Genomic DNA, 21,902 nt, shown 5'->3' on the forward strand with positions numbered 1-21,902 from the left:
GGACCTGCTCCGGGCGGCGATCGTGACAGTCGGTACGGTACCTTTTTTCTTTTACCTACCCAGCACATGCATGAGTAGCCGAGCTCAAATGCTTATTAAAAGAATAATCTATTTTTAAATTTCGTCTGTTCAGTGCCCGGACCAGATATTCAAAACCTCATATTTTCAGGGCAGCAGCCCCTGAACTTTAAGTTCTCTACAACAGTCCAAATGTCTGGTTGTTCTACCCTGGGAGCACGTGACAGCCGGAGTTCCTAAACGGACTGGGTTAGGCGTAGCCATATCACTGGAAGATAAGTCATTTGGGAAGAAAAATGAATATTATCTCCTGAGGATGGCAGAACAGTAATTTCACAGCGGTGTCAGAATCCACATTTTGAAATCTGACATGGGGCCCCTAGGCTTATACACGAGTCAATAAATTTTTCCAGTTTTCTTAGGTAAATTAGGTACCTCGGCTTATACACGGGTCGGCTTATACACGAGTATATACGGTAACTGAAAAAGTCTTTATTTCAATAATCTGAAACTAAATAAACTGAAAAAAGTGTTGGAAGGAGAAACAACCCCTTTAATTATTAAACCAGACCAGATCACTTTTTAAAAATAATAAGAAATATAATAGGTTGATTTGCCTTTTCCCAACAGAAATAAGATAGTATTCACAAAGGTACAGGTGTAGATCAGAAAAAAATATTACAGGTTTAAAAATAAGAGCGAGGGGCAGTGTACCCTCTTAACCTTGACCTGAACATAAGAAATAGATGGAATGGCTTCATAAATAAGTAGGTTAAAACCCAAATAATCTGAGATTTAAAATAATTTTATGGAGAGGGATTATACATATTTCAGTTAAATATAACAACCTTCCAAATAATTCTTGGCCCGGAAAGCTTCACCTAAGAAGAAACAAGCACTTTCTACAAATGCACTTTTGAAAACATCAAAACAGAATGAAAATAAGCAAACTGTGCTAGGGCATGACAAAGAACAGCGTAAAGAAAAACTAAACAAAAAGTATATACACATATTTACCAATGAGCCCTCTAATCCATTGTTGGCTATGTGTGCAAAAAAAATTTTGTGAGTACATTTTAAAACTGTGCACAGGTTAGAATTGTTGCAAAATTTTGTGTTTTCACATAAACTTTTTGTGCACACCAAATTTGTTGCGTGAGCTCACCTCAATTCAAGCGCACAGTTTAGAGGGAGCATTGGTATATACAGATATAAACACATGTATGTATGTACACATAGGTACCAATGACAAAGTTAATGGGGGGGGGAAGTCCTCAAGAATGATTTTTAAAAAAAAAATAGGTAAAAAGTTGAGGGTGAAGACTACCAAGGTAATTTTTACTGAGACATGTGTACCTGTGCCACAAGCAACGTTAAGAAGACAGCGGGAGCTTAGGGAGATTAATGCGTGGCTGTGAGATTGGTGTAGGAAGTAAGGCTTTGGGTTTTTGGAGAACTGGGCTGATTTCTCAATTGGCTACAGGCTCGTTGCCTGGGATGGGCTGCACCTCAATGATGATGGTGCAGCTGCATTGGGGGGGAGAAGACGACCAGGCCCAGATTTGTGGCGAGGTCACAGACGGTAGGGGCGGCATCCCGCCCAGCTACATTCCAAGAGGCGCTAATTGCTAGTGTTTCGGTGAATGCGTCTGCAGAGGGTTGGTGGTGGGAGCTAGGACCCTGTGGCACAATGTTGCTGGGCGCTAGGACCCTGCGGCGCTAATCAGCCCGGGGTGGCGAAAACAGGAATCCGGGCCTGAAGTTGACTAGACGGTTGGAGGAGATTTTAAACTAGGTGTGTTGGGGGGGGGGTGCAATAAAGGATTCCGTGGAGGATAGGTTAGATGAGGTAGTGGGCAAGGGAAAGGAAAATGGGGGAGGAAATTTGGTTGGGGGTACTGTTAAGGACAGGGAGGACCACATGTTGTATTTACAAAGTTCTCATGCTGGTTCCAGTATTAATTGTATGTAAAGCTCCTCACTGCTCTGGTGCTTGAGAGTGTGCTTGTGCACGCAGAGGCGGGGTTGCCTCTGGGTGCCACTGTGAAATCCAGCAGTGCCCACGGGTTCTAAGAGAGCTTAGTCAAGTTTTAGACCGGCTTCTCTTTCTGATTTTCACAGACTCACTTTCATCTGGTATGGAAAAAGATAGCACAAAGCATTAGATTTAGGTTTCACTAAATATAAATAATGTTTTGAAAGACATATAACTATCTATTGTAACATAGTTACTGTTTTGGATTATAACATTATTGCAGTGCATGAGAGTTTCCACTAGTGTTTTGCCAGATTAAATGGGCATACTTACAAATAATAAACCAAAAATGTATATAGAACCACTAAATGAGCTTTCGACTTTAGAATTTCCATTAGAACTTAACAGCTCAATTAACAGAAATGAGCAGCACTGTTATTATTACTTATTTTATGTAATGCTTAAAATGCATGCCATGTGTTTTACCCACAATGCATTGGGTTTTACATAATTCCAGCATAAATAGTAAGTGCTCATAAAATGTGCTAAACTGTCGAAATCATTTACTAACTGGGCAAATATTAGCACCGACTTTGCTAGTTAGTTAGTTAGTTAATCAGGCTGCTCTAATAGTATATCTGGGCAATATTCGAGGTGTAGCAAAAATGCATAAACAGAAAGAAAGTTAGAGGAACTGCTATATTCAGAGGCCAACTATAGGTACTTCAGTTTCATGCTTTCATTATACAATACAGATTTAAAAAATCAATCATTTTTAATTAACGATGGGTGAATCTGACCCGTTTCGATACAACGACGATTTGTGAATTTTCACCGAAATGCAATGAAGTTTATGGGCGACAAAATGTTTTTGACACGCAACAAATTTTTTATTGACTATCAACAATTTTCTTTTGCCCATTGGAGTCTATGGGCATAATTTTTGCGACGAAACTTGAAGAAAAATTTTGCTCATTACTACAAAGAACTAAACCCTTAATAAAAAAAAAACCCTACCCCTACCCTACATAGACCCACTCCCTGCTCCCCCCAGCCTAGCTGCTACCCCTGGTAGATGCCCATAACCAGGGCCGGAACTAGGGATAGGCAGAGTAGGCACATGCCTAGGGCGCAAAGCTGAGGGGGCGCCAGGCACGTACCTGCTCTGTCACCTACCCCGTGTCCGGTCCCGTCTCTACCCGACTGCCACTGGCGTCATCCGTGTAAATGCGCTTTTGCGCATGCGCGCACACATTTCGCGCATGCGCGCTGGATCGAACTTTCGTGCGTGCGCACAGAGCCGGCTGCCTAGGGCGCCTGGCCGGGTTGGCCCAGCTTTGCCCCTCTTTACTTACCCCTCGGTGCAGATTCAGGGCATCAGAGTTTACGGGCGCCATCTTCAGGCATTTCGATAATCTTCGGGTCTTTCTTCCTTCCTTCACTTCGACAAATTCCATGACTTTTGGCACATGAGCAGTTGTCGCGAAGCGGAAGATGGCTCCAACTGCACATGCGCCGATACACTGCTTTCATTCCAAAGATTACGAAGGGAAGAAGATGGCGCCTGTAAACTCTGATGCCCTGAATCTGTACCGAGGGGTAAGTAAAGAGTTAGGGGCATTTACCACGGGTAGCAGCTAGGCTGGGTGGAGCAGGGAGGGGGGACTATGTAGGGTTGGGGGGTAGAGTTTTTCTTCATTAAGGGTTGAATTCTCCTTTAATATATGTTACAGACTTATAAGTCTTATGTGCTTCACAGAATAATGTGCTTAGCATGGGCGAGGTAGGAAGTACCTAGTATACACACACACATAATAATTGCACACAAAACCAATCAATATTTGGTTGGATGGTAGGCCGCAGTACTATTTTATAAGAATTGTCATCTGGAGGAGAAAACATTAGCTATCACTTTTTGATAACTCAGCCAGCTTATGCGCGTAACCCAGCAGGTCACCTTTTAACTAGATAAAGAATATCCAGACAATATTGTCATATTTTTGGTTATGCTTATTTTTGGAATAATACTTTCCTTTAATTTTTCCTTCAACAGTTTTTAAAAAAAATATATTTAACATATATTTTTACCGTAAACACATAAACAAGATGGGAGGGCAGGCGCCATAGTTTCTTCAGTTGGGAAGCATATACTGAAGACCTGGTGTGCTCAGGTATTTATACCCCTTGAGCTCTACCACCTGACACTAACCTGTTCAATACCCAGCAACTATAACCTCATTACCGGTTACCTCACCTGCAGGGAAACGCAGCCCTAATTAGGCTCCTCAGCAGGTAATGCTTAACCCTTAGCTGGCCATCTATCCACAGATACCTGCGCAGCACATTTGCTATGGAAAAAGGTACTAAAAATGCTGCAGGTTCAGGCTAAAATCAGTCACGTGTGAGAAGTGGATGCCAACTATGTCACTATCTGCCCTTGCAGTATCAAGCACTACTGGCACAAAAAACAAGCGTGACATTGGGCTAAATCTTTGTAGAATTGTACATAAGTAGGGAGGATGTGACTCAGATAAGCTAAACACAAAATGGGAAATTTGCAGACATTCAGGAAGCCTCGGTGCTCTATCAACATCAGATACAATGGCTGCACTGTCAACCTTTGGTCCCAGGGTCAGAGTTTCAGAAGATCACAAGAAAAAATGAGGGGATGGGGAAACACCAAGGAAGCTCTTAGCGAAAGAACGTTTATAGAGTAAATAAGTTATTAAATATTTTTTAAATTGGTGCAAAACAAAAATATAATTATTTTTGCCCTGTTAATGAGGTTACATGTGGCACAAATAACGCCAGTAAATTATAATGGTTCCAGGACCTGAATATGATAACAGAACATCTTGGTAACTTAGAAATAAAATTGTGTCACCATACAATAGGGGGTATATTAATCACAATTTTGTTGGGTACAATTCAAAGTTGGGTACAAAGTTGTTTTTTTTTGTTAGCCTGTAGACAATTGCCGTTTTTCATTCGGGTGAAAAAAAATAAAACAAGTGTGAAGTATTCAAGGCCAACTGAACATAAATATTACAAATCAAGTCTACAAAAGACTGTAATAACCTTTTAAGCTGTGTGTAAAACAAAAATTGACCTTATTTAAATAACCAAATTTATATTAATTTTTACAAAAACTAAAGCTATCTAGTGTGAAAGTGAAAAAAATTGTCCCATAGGAAAATGAAGAAGTACTCACCTGAGCAAACAAATAAGCCATTACAATGTCATCAAGGACGGGACTCTCTGCACCTTTTGCAACTGCAAATCGAAATGCTCTGCTGGTTCCATTGCAGTACCAATGAGGTAAATAAAACCTGTTGACAGACAATTCTTGTTAACAAAACTGTTCAGAACAGGGAAGGGTAAAAATCAACACACAAATTGGGACTTTTGAGCAAAAGACTCTATATGGGCAGCTGCAGGTTAAATGTGCGTCATTTAACAGTCCCAGATATTCTTAAATTTCATCTTGGTAAATAATTAGTCCCTTTGGAGCACTTGTAGAGGCAGTATGCTGTTCCTATTTATTTTTAGCATCCAGTGATTCTAGGAAGCACAAAATCAAAGGCCTAAGGATGGGATATAGAGACAATTGTATGTTCAAGGTGAGGCGCATAATGTCAGCCCATAATCACCAGCTTCTTTTAACAGAAATTCATCTTTACATAAGCTTTACCAGCATTATGTAACTTTTTATAAAATACACTAGACTACACTGTGCTTAGCCGAAAGTTAAGCTAAATTAGCCAGACTTTCAAAAGTGCCCAGTACCCAAACACTTATATGGTAGAAGAAATTCACTTCCTCTAAAGTCAGTAAATAGTAGCATTTGCACAATACCACAGATAATGTGGGTTACTCAATATCTCAAACAATCAATCAATGGATAATGTTCATACAACCAATGTTAGTATCATACATTTGCGTAGGCCCATACTAATTTCTGTAGACTTTGACAAATGCCAGAGAGACTGCTGTAAGATGCCATAGAAAGTCACAATATATTGGGCCTGTGAGAGGCTGTCCTGTCTACCTGCAAACCCATGAAACTTTCTGTTTCAACTGTTCAATTCCTGAGTGTATTCTGTGAATGCTGACTGAAGCCTGGGCCAAGACAGTTTCTAGAGATGGGAGTCCAAAAATGTCCTATTAATTGAGCAATAATTTCCCAATAATTAGGCAATTCTGGCAAACCAAAATTTTACACGCTAGACAATCCCCAATTACATTTGGGTGATGAAACAGTATTTGACTAAGATTTAACTCATGACTCATTATATTTCGTATGCAATACTTCATGTGTATAATACGCCAGGAGGCACAAATCGTTACGTAAGGGAACCCTGGAGTTACTACCACCTCCGAACCAGGTGCCTGTGCTAATTGGAAAGTCATTTTCCGTGGAGTGATTAACATACATACACAGTAGTAATGTGCAAAAATGTCAATCTCCACCAAAGTCACCAGTATTTATAGACCCCTATCCAACCTACACATTTCCGATGTCTCAAACGGGGCGGGTGGAGCAGGCACCTGTGTATAAATACAGGCTACTGGAAGCACAAGTGGGGCATATCAAGGTCACAGGAAGGGCAAGAAGAAGGAAGAGTTCAGCTCAAACCCATCAGCGAGGAATGTGTGGATGATGGCTGAACACACCTGATCTACAGGTCTCGCAGTAATAATAATAAACAGCGATACAGCTGGTAACACATTTTTATCATACAAAAAATAAAGATATACTCTACATACCATATTTAATTCACATTAATGACCACCCTGATAAATTATCCCATCTTTGACTAGCTCAAACAATTTTCTCAAAAATGTTGTGGGTAAGAACAGACTAGGTACTTTGTCACATGAAAAATCATAAACCATTGTTTTGTGAATAGGAGAGTAAACTGTTTAACAAAAAGAGCCCTGTCTACTCTTATACAAGTGAACAGCCACATTCAATTGTTCTGAGCTGGCCAACAGCCAGATCAGAAATACAGAAAGCGAAGAGAATATGGAGTTCCTCTAAACGTCATCATCTGCCGATTGAACATTTTCAGTAAGGGCCAGAACTAGGAGTAAACAACAGAGGCAGCTACAAGGAAGGCCAAAAGGGAGGGGGTAGTGGCCTAGTGACTGGCAGGGGTAGGTAAGAAAGTGGCCGCAGTGCAAGGAAGTGGTGTGAGTAAATAACTGGTGGGGGAGGAAGTAAGCGACTATGGGCGTCATTACAACTTGGCCCATTACTGTTTTCAGCTTGAAACAATCCAATTACACATTCATGATATTAGCAGTGAAAATGTCAATACCATGAAAGGTTTTATGGGGTAGTTTATCTCTTCTATAACCGGCTTTAAGCAATAATCATGTTGTGTGTATTTTTGTGCAACTAAAGTGGCATAATTTAGATTTTAAGCTCCAGTGGAGCAGAGTGTTATGGATAAATGAGTAAACATTGCTGGTTAAAGCCATGTCCACTTTCTTCTGTTCTAAATCACTGTGCTTTTACAGGCACCGGATATGCATCTAAGAGTGATGCCACTAAAGTATTTGTAAAATATATTGGTACTCAATTTCAACTGCTTCTGTTGACTTTATTGTAAATATTTTAAATGAATAGTTAAAAAAAAATAAAGAAATAAAAAAAAAGAAAATCATTGGGCTTCAGGGCAGCCATCAGGGGGGGACGGGACGAGAGTTGTAGGAGGCCCAGAGGGTAAGGGGGGCCCAGCAACACCACACTTTCTTGATTAGCCTGGTTCCCTTGCTTTCTGAGAGCTGCTGACTTCGGGAAGGCAGGGCGGGAGCACAAGGGGAGGTATCTTCTGTCCATTACTTCCCCTTAGTGGTCACTGAGTTTAAGTCCCGGTTGAGCAGCTCAGGGATTGAATAGCTGAGGTTTGAACTTCTCCTCCAGCTCATCCAATCACCATGCAGCTTTACCAGGACTTGAATTCTGTGACCAATAAGGGAAGAAAATGCAGTCAGTGGAAGAAGATGCAGCCACCTGTGCTCCCCTCCTCCTTTCTGTAGCTCACTGACAGCAGTTGGGCCACAATAATGAAGTAAGTGCAACATGGCAGGGCCCCCCTAAAGGTAACCCTTTGTGGTCCCTAATGTGTGGTGGGGCCCTGGGCACCAAATTTTTTTTCAACTTCTGGGGGTGCAAGTTTTTTTACATGGATGTTTAAGGGGGGCCCTGGCCACCAATTTTCTTATAACGTGGGGGGGCCCTGGCCACCAATATTTTTTAATGGGGGGCCCTGACCTCAAATGTTTTTTTTAATGGGGGGGCCCTGACCTCAAATATTTTTTTCAATGGAGGGCCCTGGCCACCAATATTTTTTTATTAACATTTGGGAACCATAGCCATCAATGGTTTTTTATTTATTTTTTAGTGTGTGGTGGGGGGTGTACCTGTGGGGTGGGGAGGGCGGACCTGTGGGGTGGGGAGGGCGGACCTGTAGGGGGGGCTTGTGGTTGGCGCAGCCCAGGAGGTCCAGGAAATTTGGGGCCCTGAGATTACTGATGGCGGCCCTGTTGGGCTTATTCACATATGGGGTAGGCACTAAGCACTTGCCCCTACCAATCTGTGTCTTGTGTTGGATTGAAACTCTGGCACAAGTGAGACTGTACTTAATACCTTTCTTACTGGCACCTAATGAATGTCACGCATATAAGGAATGTGACAAAGCTGTGAGTGCCAGTGCACAATTCACGATCTGTTTCTGTAACCCACAGACATTTTAAAGAAATAACTTATTTAATAACTTTCTAAATTCTTCACCACCCTGCACTTATATGCCCTCAATTCATGGCACAATTTGCAAATTTTGACTATACAGCCAAATCATTTACAAAAATATTTTACCCCAGGGAGGTAGCCTCAACAAACCATCCTGCAAAATGCAGTCACTCTGTCCAAACTAAACATTTTACCTGCTAATCTAGTGATGTTCCATCCTTCTCAGTGGAAATGAGAGGAAGCTACAGCTCCTTCTAACACCACTCAAAGCAGAAGCAGAACAATGCTGTGGGTGTGGAAGGTCTCTATTTCTCAATATTTAACCATTCAGCCAAAAAAATTGGGTTAACAAAGTCAAGTAATGAGTTCATCATTAAATATAAAAATCAACTGCAAGAAAACAGCAAGATACTAAAATATATTTATTAACCATCTACAAGTTTGGAGTTTTTTTTGATAATATAAAAAGTACAGTTGCCCCTTAACATTCTAATAGTCCCTACTATAAAATATAGACTAAGGTAGAGTATTGCTTGTGGCTTGTCAAGAATTGTAAAATACCCTATTTCATCATGGAGGGACACTAAAATGCCATTTTTGTTTGTGCATGCTCTGACTGAAGTACCAACAATAGTATATTGACACTTTCAATAAACCAGTTATGGTGTAGCTGAATACTGTGGGGCACTGCTATTGCTGATAAATGAGTATTAGTATTTTTAGGTGAAACCTAGTGGAGAATTAGAGAAACCACCATGTGACGTTATTGTGTGCCATTTGTCTTCTGACTAAAAGAATGTAGTGCAATGGAGTGTAGACATACACTTCTTTCATAGCCCAGTAACCTCTTTGCTTGTCTGGTGCCTAAAGTTGTATTCCTTAGGATAAGCACAGTTTCAAGTCCATGTAAACTGACAATTTCATAATACTGGTAGCATATACATTAAAGAAACCAAGGATCAAATCAATGCTTCATTTATATTCAGCACAAAAGACATAGTTGGGGGCCAATTTGTCAGGCACCCTCTGTGATTATAATCATTGACCTTATAACAGGCCAGTGTCCCTGTTTGCTGAAAATTTCCCAGGGTACTACTGCAGGAGCACTGTGTAATCATCTTCTCCATCTTTATCGATTCTCTCCATGGATTCCGGACCAGGTGCTCATATAGGTTAGCTCTTTGCTTCTAAGTTTGGTCTGCATGTAGGCCAAGAGGCATCCCTTGCAGAGTGGTGCTCCTACAGTAGAACCCCAACCTTTGCAGTTTTTAAAAACTAGGAGCACCAGCCCAGGGTCTCAGGTGATTATAATCACAGTAGGTGCCTAACAATTGGCTCCTCCCATTATGCCTCTACTTCAAAGCTAGACCAAAATATGCTCAAATCATTTCAGAAAATGGAGCGAACCTGAAACAAAACAAGATGTAAAGTTTTTAAGTGAATAGAACAGATCATCTGTCATTCAGAAGTGGCCTCACCATAAATAAATGGCCACATGAACTACATCCCCAATACCGCTGGAGAAACCACTAAAATGTGAGGTTTATTTTTATCATACGACTGATCATTGGTATCTATTTGAAGAAATTTTGCATTTGTTGCCACTAAATAAATAATTAACACAATAAAAAATAATAATTCTTTCTAAAAATATAACATACCACTCAATGTCACCAAATTTAGGCAGGGCAGTCCCAAGGCTATTATGAAAGTAGGCGTGGTTTCAGTGAATTGGGGTCGTGTCTTGACAGAACGTGATGTGGCCATCTAATCTGGGAGGTGTTCAAAATGGCCCTAATTTTGGCTTGTATATTTTTCGGGGGTATGCTATTATCAGTGTTTGCACATATATGCAGTATTTGGCATCTCTTTGCAATAGTATAAAAATGAGAAGTAGAAACAGGGGGGTTCAATCACACAGATCCCAAATCTTTCGCTTTGTTTTAGGAAGCACATTAGCAGATTAATGACTACTGCGATTGGCTTATTCACTTTATTTTATTTAACTAAGAAACTACCTGGATAAACAGAACGTGTAAGGAGAGAGTACTATACCTTATTCGAAACATTAATTTTTGCCTTGTAGTCTCATCAACATGAAAAGTATGGTTTGGGGGATACCATATTCTGTCCTGCTCATCCATTAATGCAAATAGGTTGTAGTAAACAGGTGTCACTCCTAAAAAATAAAGAAATCCAAGTCATAATATTAACAATAAATTATCAGTCTTTTATGAGGTAGAGTTCATATTGTGTGTGGCATCCTTAAAACACTAAACATACAGTAACCAAAATATTAATTTTTTTGACCCCTTCAAACATCTTGTATTGGCTAAATCCTTATAAAGGTATGGCAAAAACCTGATTTTTTTTTTTCTCCTAATATAACAGTGTGGCTGCTGTTAAGGTAGAGCAGACCTAGGACACTAAAGCAAATAAACCCACCCCCTACAGATTTTCTTCTAAGCATCCCTTTCATGACACAGGTTAATCATCTTCATTTTACCCCCTCACTGATGCCACTGTATTGCACATGCAAAGGTGAGCCTGGACCACAGGGTCTGCTTTCTCTCTAGGGCTAGGCTATTAGAAAACCCCTTGCAAGCTTACTTAATGCTGCGCGAGTGGCTGGGTTTAGTAGCTGGAGCGGGGTTTATGTGTGCGCTGGGCTCCTCCTAGATTTCATTCCAGGGGGCCTGGTGCATTTTAGTTACGCCACTGCCTGATACTGTGCCATGTGTGTACAGGTATAGGATCCTTTATCCGGTCTCCCACAGACTCCATTTTATCCAAATAATCCAAATTTTTAAAAATGATTTCCTTTTTCTCTGTAATGATACAACAGTAGCTTGTACTTGATCCCAACTAAGATATAATTAATCCTTATTGGAAGCAAAAACAGCCTATTGGGTTTATTTAATGTTTAAATTAATTTCTAGTAGACTTAAGGCATGAAGACCCAAATTACGGAAAGATCCGTTATCCGGAAAACCCCAGGTCCCGAGCATTCTGGATAACAGGTCCTATACCTGTAGTGTCAAATATGAAATGAGATCTGCCTGTGACTACATATACAGGGAATATTCTCAGTGTCCCTCATCTAAAGATATCTCTAATATTTCTAATAACATTGTAAATACCACATGATCCAATATTGTATACAAAATATTTAGTTCATACAGAGAATATACTGTAATCATCCAAGGATCTTCAAGAATATAGTACTCATTTATAAATGTTACAGGCAAAATTTTGCCCCTTAGGGCATGTACATGGCACACTAGCATCCATAACTTTGGGACTGTGTAAATATTTATAGCAATTGGGATATCAACACAACAACAGCAGTTCTAAATGTAGAAGTGCATCACAGCCCAGTGTAAGTCTTGTGTTGGGCCATTATATTTGTTTGAGCTGGACAAACACATACATACTTCGTATGGCCAATGATCCCGGCTGATAACTTTATAGTATGTATGCTGGTTACTTCAATGATTGGGAAGGTTTGAAATGTAATCTGTTAAAGCACCATGTTGGCCAAAGTATGATGCATAGGCTGACAAGGAAGTGAAGAGGAACTCCTCTTAAATTCCTGCTGTTATGCTTGTTCAGGCTGTTGGCTAGAATAACTGTAAAAATAGAAAGGTAGTCCTTCCTGTTACTTCCATCAGTTGGAATGTGGCTGATTTGTCATTTACTGTAACATATCTTTACGTGTGTACATAAGTACACAGTTGGAGTATTGTAACACTGAGTTGATTCTTGGTAAATTCCAATAACATTACTTTGAAAAGCTGACTCATCCAAAGTGAAACATCTTACTCCTGTCTTCTTCTTTGGAAATCCCCATTTTAGTACATTACTGACTTCCAGAAGGGTGATCTCTTAAACTCTTCATTTTATCAAAGTTTACCAAGTTCACTACGTATAAGTATACAATTGTTTTTTAGCACCACGTTGCTCATTAGCTACAGTTTTTTTGTAACTCACCAAATGAACCTTTTCTAAACTGTATTATTAGTAATACTATTTACTATTGACATTTTAAACATAGCCAGTGCTTTCATACAGTATTTCCACGAATACAAATAGCCCTAACTCATTTTCTCCATTTAGCAAACTTCTGACTTTCTAATTGCAAATAATTACACCAATACAATTACTACTGGAATATTATAACATAAAGTACTTTCAAGGCCATTGTACACGTGGGCATGATTCTATTTTAAATGTAAGCCTCCTGGAGGTAACCCTTATGTATCTAAGGATAAATTACTGTGGCTGGACCAAGGTCTATAGCTAGGATGTTATCTATAAAAAAAAAAAAAAAAAAGGTGCTGGATCCTGGAATCTTTTGTCGACAAGTAAATACTCTTTGTATTCCAAAAAATAATTAAACTGTAAAAATTACTAGGATTAGGGGATTCCTAGCTTCAGTTCATCTCTAATCATTTAAGCATACATTACAACATGGCTGAATGAATACATGGGGCCCCATTTACTTTGCTCGAGTGAAGGAATAGAATAAAAAAAACTTCGAATTTTGAATGTTTTTTTTGGCTACTTCGACCATCGACTACGACTTCGAATGGAACGATTCGAACTAAAAATTGTTTGAATATTCGACCATTCGATAGTCGAAGTACTTTAAAAAAAAACTTCGACCCCCTACTTCCACACCTAAAACCAATCGAGGTGCATTAGCCTATGGGCTAAAAAACAAAGCCAAAAATGTTGATCTGAAGTGGAAAGCTCTGATAGCATGAATTATTATTATAATTATATGGCTGCTGAACGTCTAGGTTAGTATAGTAAGTTTAGTATATAAAATGCAGCATTTCTATCCATAATCTTTTTAGGCTTTACTTCTCCTTTAAAATAAACTTGGAGTGAACATATAGACCCAATGTATCATAAGACAATTTTCAAGTGGTATGAAAATTTTGCTTTTTTTAGTTCATTCAGCACTGCAATAGAATTTCAGCAGTGTTTTTATTGCTTTCGTCCTAGTTACCCTAGTAACCTGGCACTGGATTGGAAGTAGAAATAGAAGATGCACAGAATATGGAACAGTAAAAAAAGCAGTGAAAAATAATCTTATACGAATATAAAATATTATATACTTTTTTTACACTGCCAGTTTGAGTGAATTGCAGCACAACAATGGGGCAGAAACCACCACACAATCTCTTATTATGAATATTATTATTATTATGTATTAATATGTAATTCCAACATTTCAAGCTAAAGCAGAAATGATGGTGCTATGACATGATATGAGTTCTTACTGGCCTGCCTAGGGTTAATGGATTGCTCAATTCCTGTTTTTTGCTGTGCTCTTGCTGGCATGCCATTGATTAATGTGCTCATAATTCAGTGCTGCAGTGATGCTATTAGTGTGTCTGGGTTTAAGGAGTTAAGGTTTCTGTATTGATCATACTGGCACAGCTGGGTAATTATGGCTAATGATGGAGTAGCCTAAAATCTCTGGCGCTGTTTTGTATTTTGTGGGACCCCAAGCTTCACTTTTGCCATAGGCCCTATATTGTTTTGAGACTTTTCTTTTGTGTACATAGCAGGGGTTGAAGTGCATAGTGATCAATGTAACAACAATGATCTGTGCCTTCAAAGTTATCCAAACTCCTTGGTACTATCATGTCATGCCATATTATGTGTCACCGCAATAAATTACTTAAATATAGAGAATAGTGCTACCCCTAATCCCAAATACCACAATCCCAATTGCTATCATATTTATGACAGATCGCATTCCAGACCTCCTCCCTCCCAGATTCTTGGCTGTGTTTCCTCCTAGAGATCGAGCGAGAAGGAGAACGCCATTGAGAAAAGTCTGTCCATTCCTGTGTACCCATAACAAGGAAGTTGGTTGCAAATAAAAGGACTGGCAAAAAGGTTGAGAAAACTTCAGATGAGAGGCACTATGGAATAATGCTTGTGTAAGACTTCTTTGCGCAGGAGAGAGTTACATAAACGGGTATGCACTATATGCTTTATTCATTTGAGGTATGCACATCAAACTAGCCAATACAAGTGAGCCATTGGTCAGCCTAAAGAAAACCTGAAATTTTTGGAAACTGGGGAGATCGTAGTACAAGCACATCTTTCATGACAAGTGCACTGGGTTAATTCAAATGATGGTGTATTGGGGAGTTGCTGTATTAACACATTGGGAGTTGCTGTATTAACAGACTAAGTTGGAAATACTACACTATTGTGTGACTTCTCATTTTTGAGGTGGACTGAAGGAGATTTTCATAAGATTTTGCCTAAAATAAAGAACTGTGATAAAGGACTGTGCACTGTTTTATTGGAATTTTTTTTGAGTAGATATAAGTGTCAGTGGTGTGCTCTGCGGTCAGTGCTATGGTCACTGCTGAGAGGCTAAGTTTAAGATCAGAAATCACCTTCTAGAACAGTTGTAACCACTCTTCCGCGGATGTATCAGTGAAGCTTCAGGAAAGATTAACCACTAATCAGAAATCTATTGTGAATTTTACATATTCTGTAAAATTACAAGTTGTTCCCTTAGGAGACTGACAGTGGCCCAAAGGATATGCTGACTGGGAGCTACCACTGAAATATTTAGAAGTACAGATCTTCACTGCTAAAAGGATCAAAACAAGTGGGAGCATGTGTAGACCAATTCTTTGTTTAGCTTTACTTCTCCTTTAGGCAATAATGAAGATAGGCATCAAAAAACTATAATCCCCCAATTTGTGATACATTATATGACCATTACTACAATCATGTACCCTCGATACTGGTATTTTAATTTGCTCCTGATCTAGAAGAAGAATATATTAATACTGAGCCCACTGTCTAATGGAGACATTATGGAAACAGATATGATGGTCTAAAAGAGAATAGAATTTGCAGAGCAGCAAATATATAATTGCTAATTGTCTCACTAAAAATAAGAAAGAGATAAGAGGGAACTTACCACAAGCTTTTGAAGCAATGACACATATCTCTTCAGCGACATACTTTTCTGGTGGTAATACCAAATAATCCCCACAAGTCTCCCCTGCAGTATTGTACAAGTATATGTGTAATCCTTGCTCACTCCGTTTTGGAAAATCTGAATTAGAATTCATATCCCGAATTGAATGAACAGGAGGAGTTGTTGTTCTATCTATTTCAGTCATCATGAGGCAAGCCATTACATTATTTCGAGGACACAAATTACCTGAAAAGCAAAAGACAAAGGCTTAAACCAAATTCATCCCAAACACTGTTAATGCTAATTAATGAATGCATGCATTGTTTTATACAATATATCATAAGACATACTTTAAATAGGTGGTTTCAATGCATTCTGCCATGTTACTTGTTAACATTTCACTCACTTTTCAAAGTATAGTACTTCATCTTGCTAGCATTTGAGGGTACTTGTTATAATAAAGTTAATACTGTCAAACAAAAACAACCATTTTTCATTTCAGTATGTAAAGTTCACTTCTAAAGTGCCATAAAATGCACACATGGCTTTACAAGACCCTAATTCACAAAGATGAACAGTGACAAAATATTATGAAATTATTTGTAACATTATCGTTAAATTAACAAAAGGAAAAGTACCCACCCTGGGTGGGTTTGTATAGGATGTGGGACAAAAATGGAGGTGGCCTTTTGACTGGTGTAGGCTCTTTTGTACAGTATGCAAGCTAAAAAATAATTTCTCTATTAAATTACACACTAACTTAAAGGAAAACTATACCTTCAGAATGAATAATTAATCAACACAGAAATTAAAATAATCATAAGTGACTTATTAAAGGTCTAAATTGGCAAGTATGAGATATGTTATCCGAAAACCTGTAATCCAGAAAGCTGTCTCCCATAGACTTAATTTTATCAAAATAATCCAAATCTTTAATAATGATTTCCCTTTTCTCTGTTATAAAAAACAGTACCTTGTACTTGATCCAAACTAAGATATACAGTAATTAATCCTTATTGGAAGCAAAACCAGCCAATTGAATGTATATAATATTTTTACTTCTTTTTATTGAGTTTACATCAATAAATGAGGTACAAATCAGAGGGAGAAAGAGAGAAAGGAAGGGAAAAGTAGAGGAAGAGAAGATATAACAGAGGAGAGAGGTGAAGGGAGGAGTCGAACTGATAATATAGTCAAATACTATGCATCAACGTATACACTGTAGACTTTAAAAGACACAAGGGCTATTGGTTTCAGAGTTGAGCACCCAGATCATCCAAATGTCTATGAATTTGTCCGTACAACCCCTTGCAAAATAGGCAGCTTTGTAGCATGGCAACGCCTTGTTGACAAGTTCCAAATTTCTAGTGTTGGCGGCTCTGGTCTGTTCCATTTTAAAAAAATTGTTTTCGTACATAGTACATTAACAGTTTTAGAAAAATCCTGCTTGCCCCTGAGTCAACAACGCATGTATTTTATATGTACACATGATTTTCTAGTAGGCAATGTATGAAGATCCAAATGACAGAAATATCCATTATCCAGAAAAAAACCAAAGTCCCAAGCATTCTGTATAGGTACCATACCTATATTTATATATATAAATGGTGCGTAGCGATGTCATTTTTGTCACATGACTCACTAAACATTGTGTATTATAATAAAGTACCCCTTGTTGGAAAATATGAGGATATTAGAAGTAACCTTAGAGTTTCATGGCCTGTATAAAAACACCTATTTATGGTCATGGAACTCCTCTCTCACTTATAATATCCTTATATTTTAAAATAGGGGGGTACTTTATTCAAAAATAAATTTCCAATGGTACATACTACTAGAAACTGCATGAACAGGCTTTATTTATATGCTTTACATGGTGCTATTTCAAAACATTAATTCTTAGAGACCTGTAATGTTTAGGGGTATATATTCATTTTAAAAGGGAAGGAAAGTGTAAATCACTGAGGAGGGAGTGCCATATGTAAGTTCAGTAATTACAATCACTGAAAGGTGCCGGATATCCCAAGCTTGTGCCCATTAGCAGAAAACTGCACCATCCTGGGGTTCTTCATAGGAGCACCAGAGAACAATCCTCTTCCTAAATTTTCTTTCTTCGCAGGAGTGCACATGTGCAGTAGAGTAAAGAGCCAAATGTTTACAAAGAAAGGAGGCTTTCTCGTATTTTATACTACCCTTGTCCTTTAAGACTAAAATACACCTTACTGGTTCGCAGTGTCCCATTGAAGAGCATGCATTATACATAAATTAGCACAGTGAAATAACAGAATAGTTAAATGAGTGCCTAAAGGGAAGCAAAATAATAGGAGTCATAACACATCTTTATATTTGCTTTTCATCATAAACAACTCTCCCACATGTCCTAGTAAGGCTAGAATTTGCAACTACATATTAAAAACAATATGTAGTTGCTAAATTTGACTATGACAACTCTGTCTACAGTATTTCACAAAACATTTATTAATAAAAACTTGAATAATAGACCATCGTTGCCTAATGTATCTTAATTTGCACACAGTTCACTTTTTAATTGCTCTAGGACATTTTCTTTGGCCCCTGGACCTCTGACCACACTAACCAAGTGCCTTCTTTTTGCTCCAAGATGACATCGCTATTCGTGGCCTGCTGCTGAATTCAAATTATGCAAAACATCATCATCATTAAGTACAAAATAATGATAGCATGTCCATCAGAGTACATTGTGTGGGTTATGGTTTCCCAGAGCTACTTAGCATGTAATGAGTTAGGTACACTGGTCTAACAGCAAACATCCCTTGAAATGACCAAAACTGTACCCAACTGGTCTGCCAAGTAAAACAAAGACTAGCACAAATTTACAGATGTTCACCAGTTTGACTTTGGCAACCATGCATTCTATCTAGCTGTGTATATATGACACAAACACAAAATTGTGTGATGTTTATATTTGGAAATGTAACAGGCACCTATAGCATATTCTTGTTATACAAGTGTTTTTTTTGAGCTGGAGTTCCAGTTTGGCCTATTTTACTACTGGGTTTCCTTTGTCCCTGCGAACATAAGTAAAGGAAGGCTGCAGAGATATAAAAAAATAATTTCTTTAGGCTTAACATCACAAAAAGGATGAAAACACACATATATATATAAATCCAAAATAAATAGGTGCATACTGGTAAAATGCTTTCATATTAAAAAAAATATTTTATTCAATCTATTAAAAAATAGGCCAACATTTCATTACAGTGGGTCAAGTGTACATAGAATAATTAACTCTCCTCCTAGAAACAGCACCAAAATGGTGTGGGATGTTGCTAATCAACTAGTGCAATAGCAATCTACACAGTGTTGATGTAGGAGAAATAAATTACTGCTTTTTTGTATTAATAGTGACAACAGTGTAGCTATACTTGCAAGAAGCTTTAAAATCATGCCACTAGAAAATATTTATTTTATTTATCTGCTACGTTTTTTTTTTTTTAAAGGTCATCTGGCGATACCATTATGGTAAGCACCCCTACAGGGAATTTAATTGCTACGTTAATTCCAAGGGGCAGCACTCCACAGTGGGGAAAAATGCACCAGCCTGGGAAATTTCTAAAGCATCTGGGTGCCACTATATAACATAACTATATAAAAAATGTTTCTAATATATTTTGTTAGCCAAAAATGTAATGTATAAAGGCTGGAGTGACTGGATGTGTAACATAATAGCCAGAACACTACTTCCTGCTTTTCAGCTCTCTTGGTTTACACTGACTGGTTACCCCGGTTACCAGGCAGTAACCAATCAGAGACTTGAGGGGGGGCCACATGGGTCATATCTGTTACTTTTGAATCTGAGCTGAATGCCAAAGATCAATTGCAAACTCACTGAACAGATATGTACCATGTGGCTCCCCTTCAAGTCGCTGACTAACTCAGAGTTAGAGAGCTGAAAAGCAGGAAGTAGTGTTCTGGCTATTATGTTACACATCCAGTCACTCCAGCCTTTATACATTACATTTTTGCCTTACTAACTATATTAGAATTTTTTTTATTTTGCACAGCCTATTTACCCAGTTTTTATTTTCACACTGAACTGTACCTTTAATGAAGCAGGGCATCACTGCAATGTCATTAGTGCCCTATTCATTCTTCCTGCACAAGCAGTTTATTAACACTTCACTTCTATGCATTAATGATTGAACTGTTCTGTGCACAAAAAATAGCATTCTTACCAACGTTCTAATAAGCCAACCTAATAACTGTGGGATACTGATTTTTTTAATTCTATATTGAAAGAGCATACATTATGGAGTAAAAAGTAAGAAAAGTAAAGAGTTTACATTCTGTTGTGCTTCAGTTGTGAGTTTGCAGCAAGCAGAGACCAAGTTGCTACAAAGGTAACAAAAACAGTTTGTTCTGAAGATTTCTGCTGATTATAAAAGCATTTCCGCACATTTTATTTTGTTGAGGTTGCTTCTAAACATCAGCACATTACAGATTTCTAATTGTGATTAAAGAGGGTGCAAAGAAAAGCAAGTTCCTGGGGGAAGTAGAGGGTCCATCACTATTGAACTGAATATCTTCAATCTACTTAAAAGCAAATATTTAACTTCATACAATCGAGTAGTGAGTTCATTCGAGGTATAAAAAACTCTAACATCCGACCTCTGATAAATAACCCCCTAATGTTCTTTGATTTTACAATGGGACGCAATACTTCTTCTTTCGATGGATGATAGATCACAATTACTAGTACTGTACTATAAACATGAAAGCAAAACAAAGCTTTATTTAGGGAATGTTCTACTCTCCTATTGCAAAAAAGATATGAGAAGTTTCACTGCTATGAAAAGATCATATCACTCTGAACTGACGTCTAACATCCTTTTATTTTACAACAGGGGGGTGTTATTTCTTCTTTCAATAAGTCAAATTACACAAGTAAAATGACTAAGCGCCCTTAAGTATTTCAGTTAGAGTTCTTATGTATTTTAAATCTTAGTTTTAAGTGTAGGAATTGATTACTGTAATGTATAATCAGTTTCACCAGAGCCGAATGATGGGAAGGAAAGTGAATCGCTGTGGAGCAGGAAAAAGATGTAAAAAAGAGGGGGAAGGACAAATAAAGCCTGGGGAATAAGAAAAACACACCAGAAATTACATGAATTTGTAAGCTCTTGGCAAAGTACAGTGAATGGATATTAAAGCCATTTATAGAACCAGTAAAACGTTGTGGTTGTAGCTATGTCAACGCTTGTTTTGAAGAACGCATTTAGTCTTTTTTTGAACAAATGTAAAATTAGTTTAAATAAAATTATATCAGTGCACAATTAAAGCAAAATTTTTGCACCTGCCACAATTCCTTGGGCCCTATGTTTTACAAGTCAGTGAAATAAAATATAACTGCATTAACATTTGCAAATATGTTGTTTTTTTAACACACGGACTCCTGCAGTAGCACTTTTTACTACAAAATTAATGAAATATAGGAATGGGATCTGTTATCCAGAAACCAATTATCCAGAAAGAATTATAGGAATAATTCTAATTTGTAAAAAACGATAGACATGTAATCATTTGTAAATTATGTAAAAATTTTTGACTGTAATTATAAAACAGTACCTCGTACTTGATCGTAATTGAGCTGCATGAATTCATATTGGTGGTAACAATTCTATTGGGTTTATTCTGGAGGAGATTTATCAAAAGTCGAAGTGAAAATTTCGAATTTAAAAAATTAGAATTTCAAGCTAATTTTTCTGTACTTCAGCTAGGGAATAGTCCAAATTCAATTTGAAAAAAAAAAATCGCAAATTCGAATATCGAATTTTATCATCTACTGTCTGTTTAAAAAATCGACTTTGACCATTCACCATCTAAAACCTGCCAAATTGCTGTTTTAGCCTATGGGGGACCTCCTAGAACCCATTTGGAGTCAATTGGTGGACTTTGAGAAATCAAAGCTTTTTTTTGGGAAAAACCATTCGAATTCGTTCGAAATGCACTATTACTTTGATTCGTATGATTCGAATTCGATCGAAAACGGACCTATTAGATTGTAAACTGACCTGGCCAAAAAAAAAAAAACTTAAAACATAGTAATTTTGGTTGAAAAAAGACACACGTCCATCAAGTTCAATCTTTTAACTTTTTTTTTTAACCTGCCTAACTGCCAGTTGATCCGGAGGAAGCCTCTTCAATTTGCCTCA

The 21,902-nt window shown here is 38.0% G+C and overlaps 1 protein-coding gene across 5 annotated transcripts in view; it reads right to left on the reverse strand.

Annotated features, from left to right (window-relative positions):
• Positions 1-21,902, reverse strand: part of jak2.L (Janus kinase 2 (a protein tyrosine kinase) L homeolog) — a 92,353-nt gene that overhangs the window by 49,260 nt on the left and 21,191 nt on the right. For all 5 annotated transcript variants that reach the window (XM_041579919.1, XM_018244814.2, XM_041579922.1 and 2 more), the window contains 3 exon segments: positions 15,712-15,957; positions 10,806-10,929; positions 5,205-5,322 (listed from right to left, as the gene is read on the reverse strand). In XM_041579919.1, coding sequence (XP_041435853.1) covers positions 5,205-5,322; positions 10,806-10,929; positions 15,712-15,957 — 488 coding nt within the window.

Source organism: Xenopus laevis, chromosome 1L, assembly GCF_017654675.1.
Source record: "Xenopus laevis strain J_2021 chromosome 1L, Xenopus_laevis_v10.1, whole genome shotgun sequence".
Lineage (NCBI taxonomy): Eukaryota > Metazoa > Chordata > Amphibia > Anura > Pipidae > Xenopus > Xenopus laevis.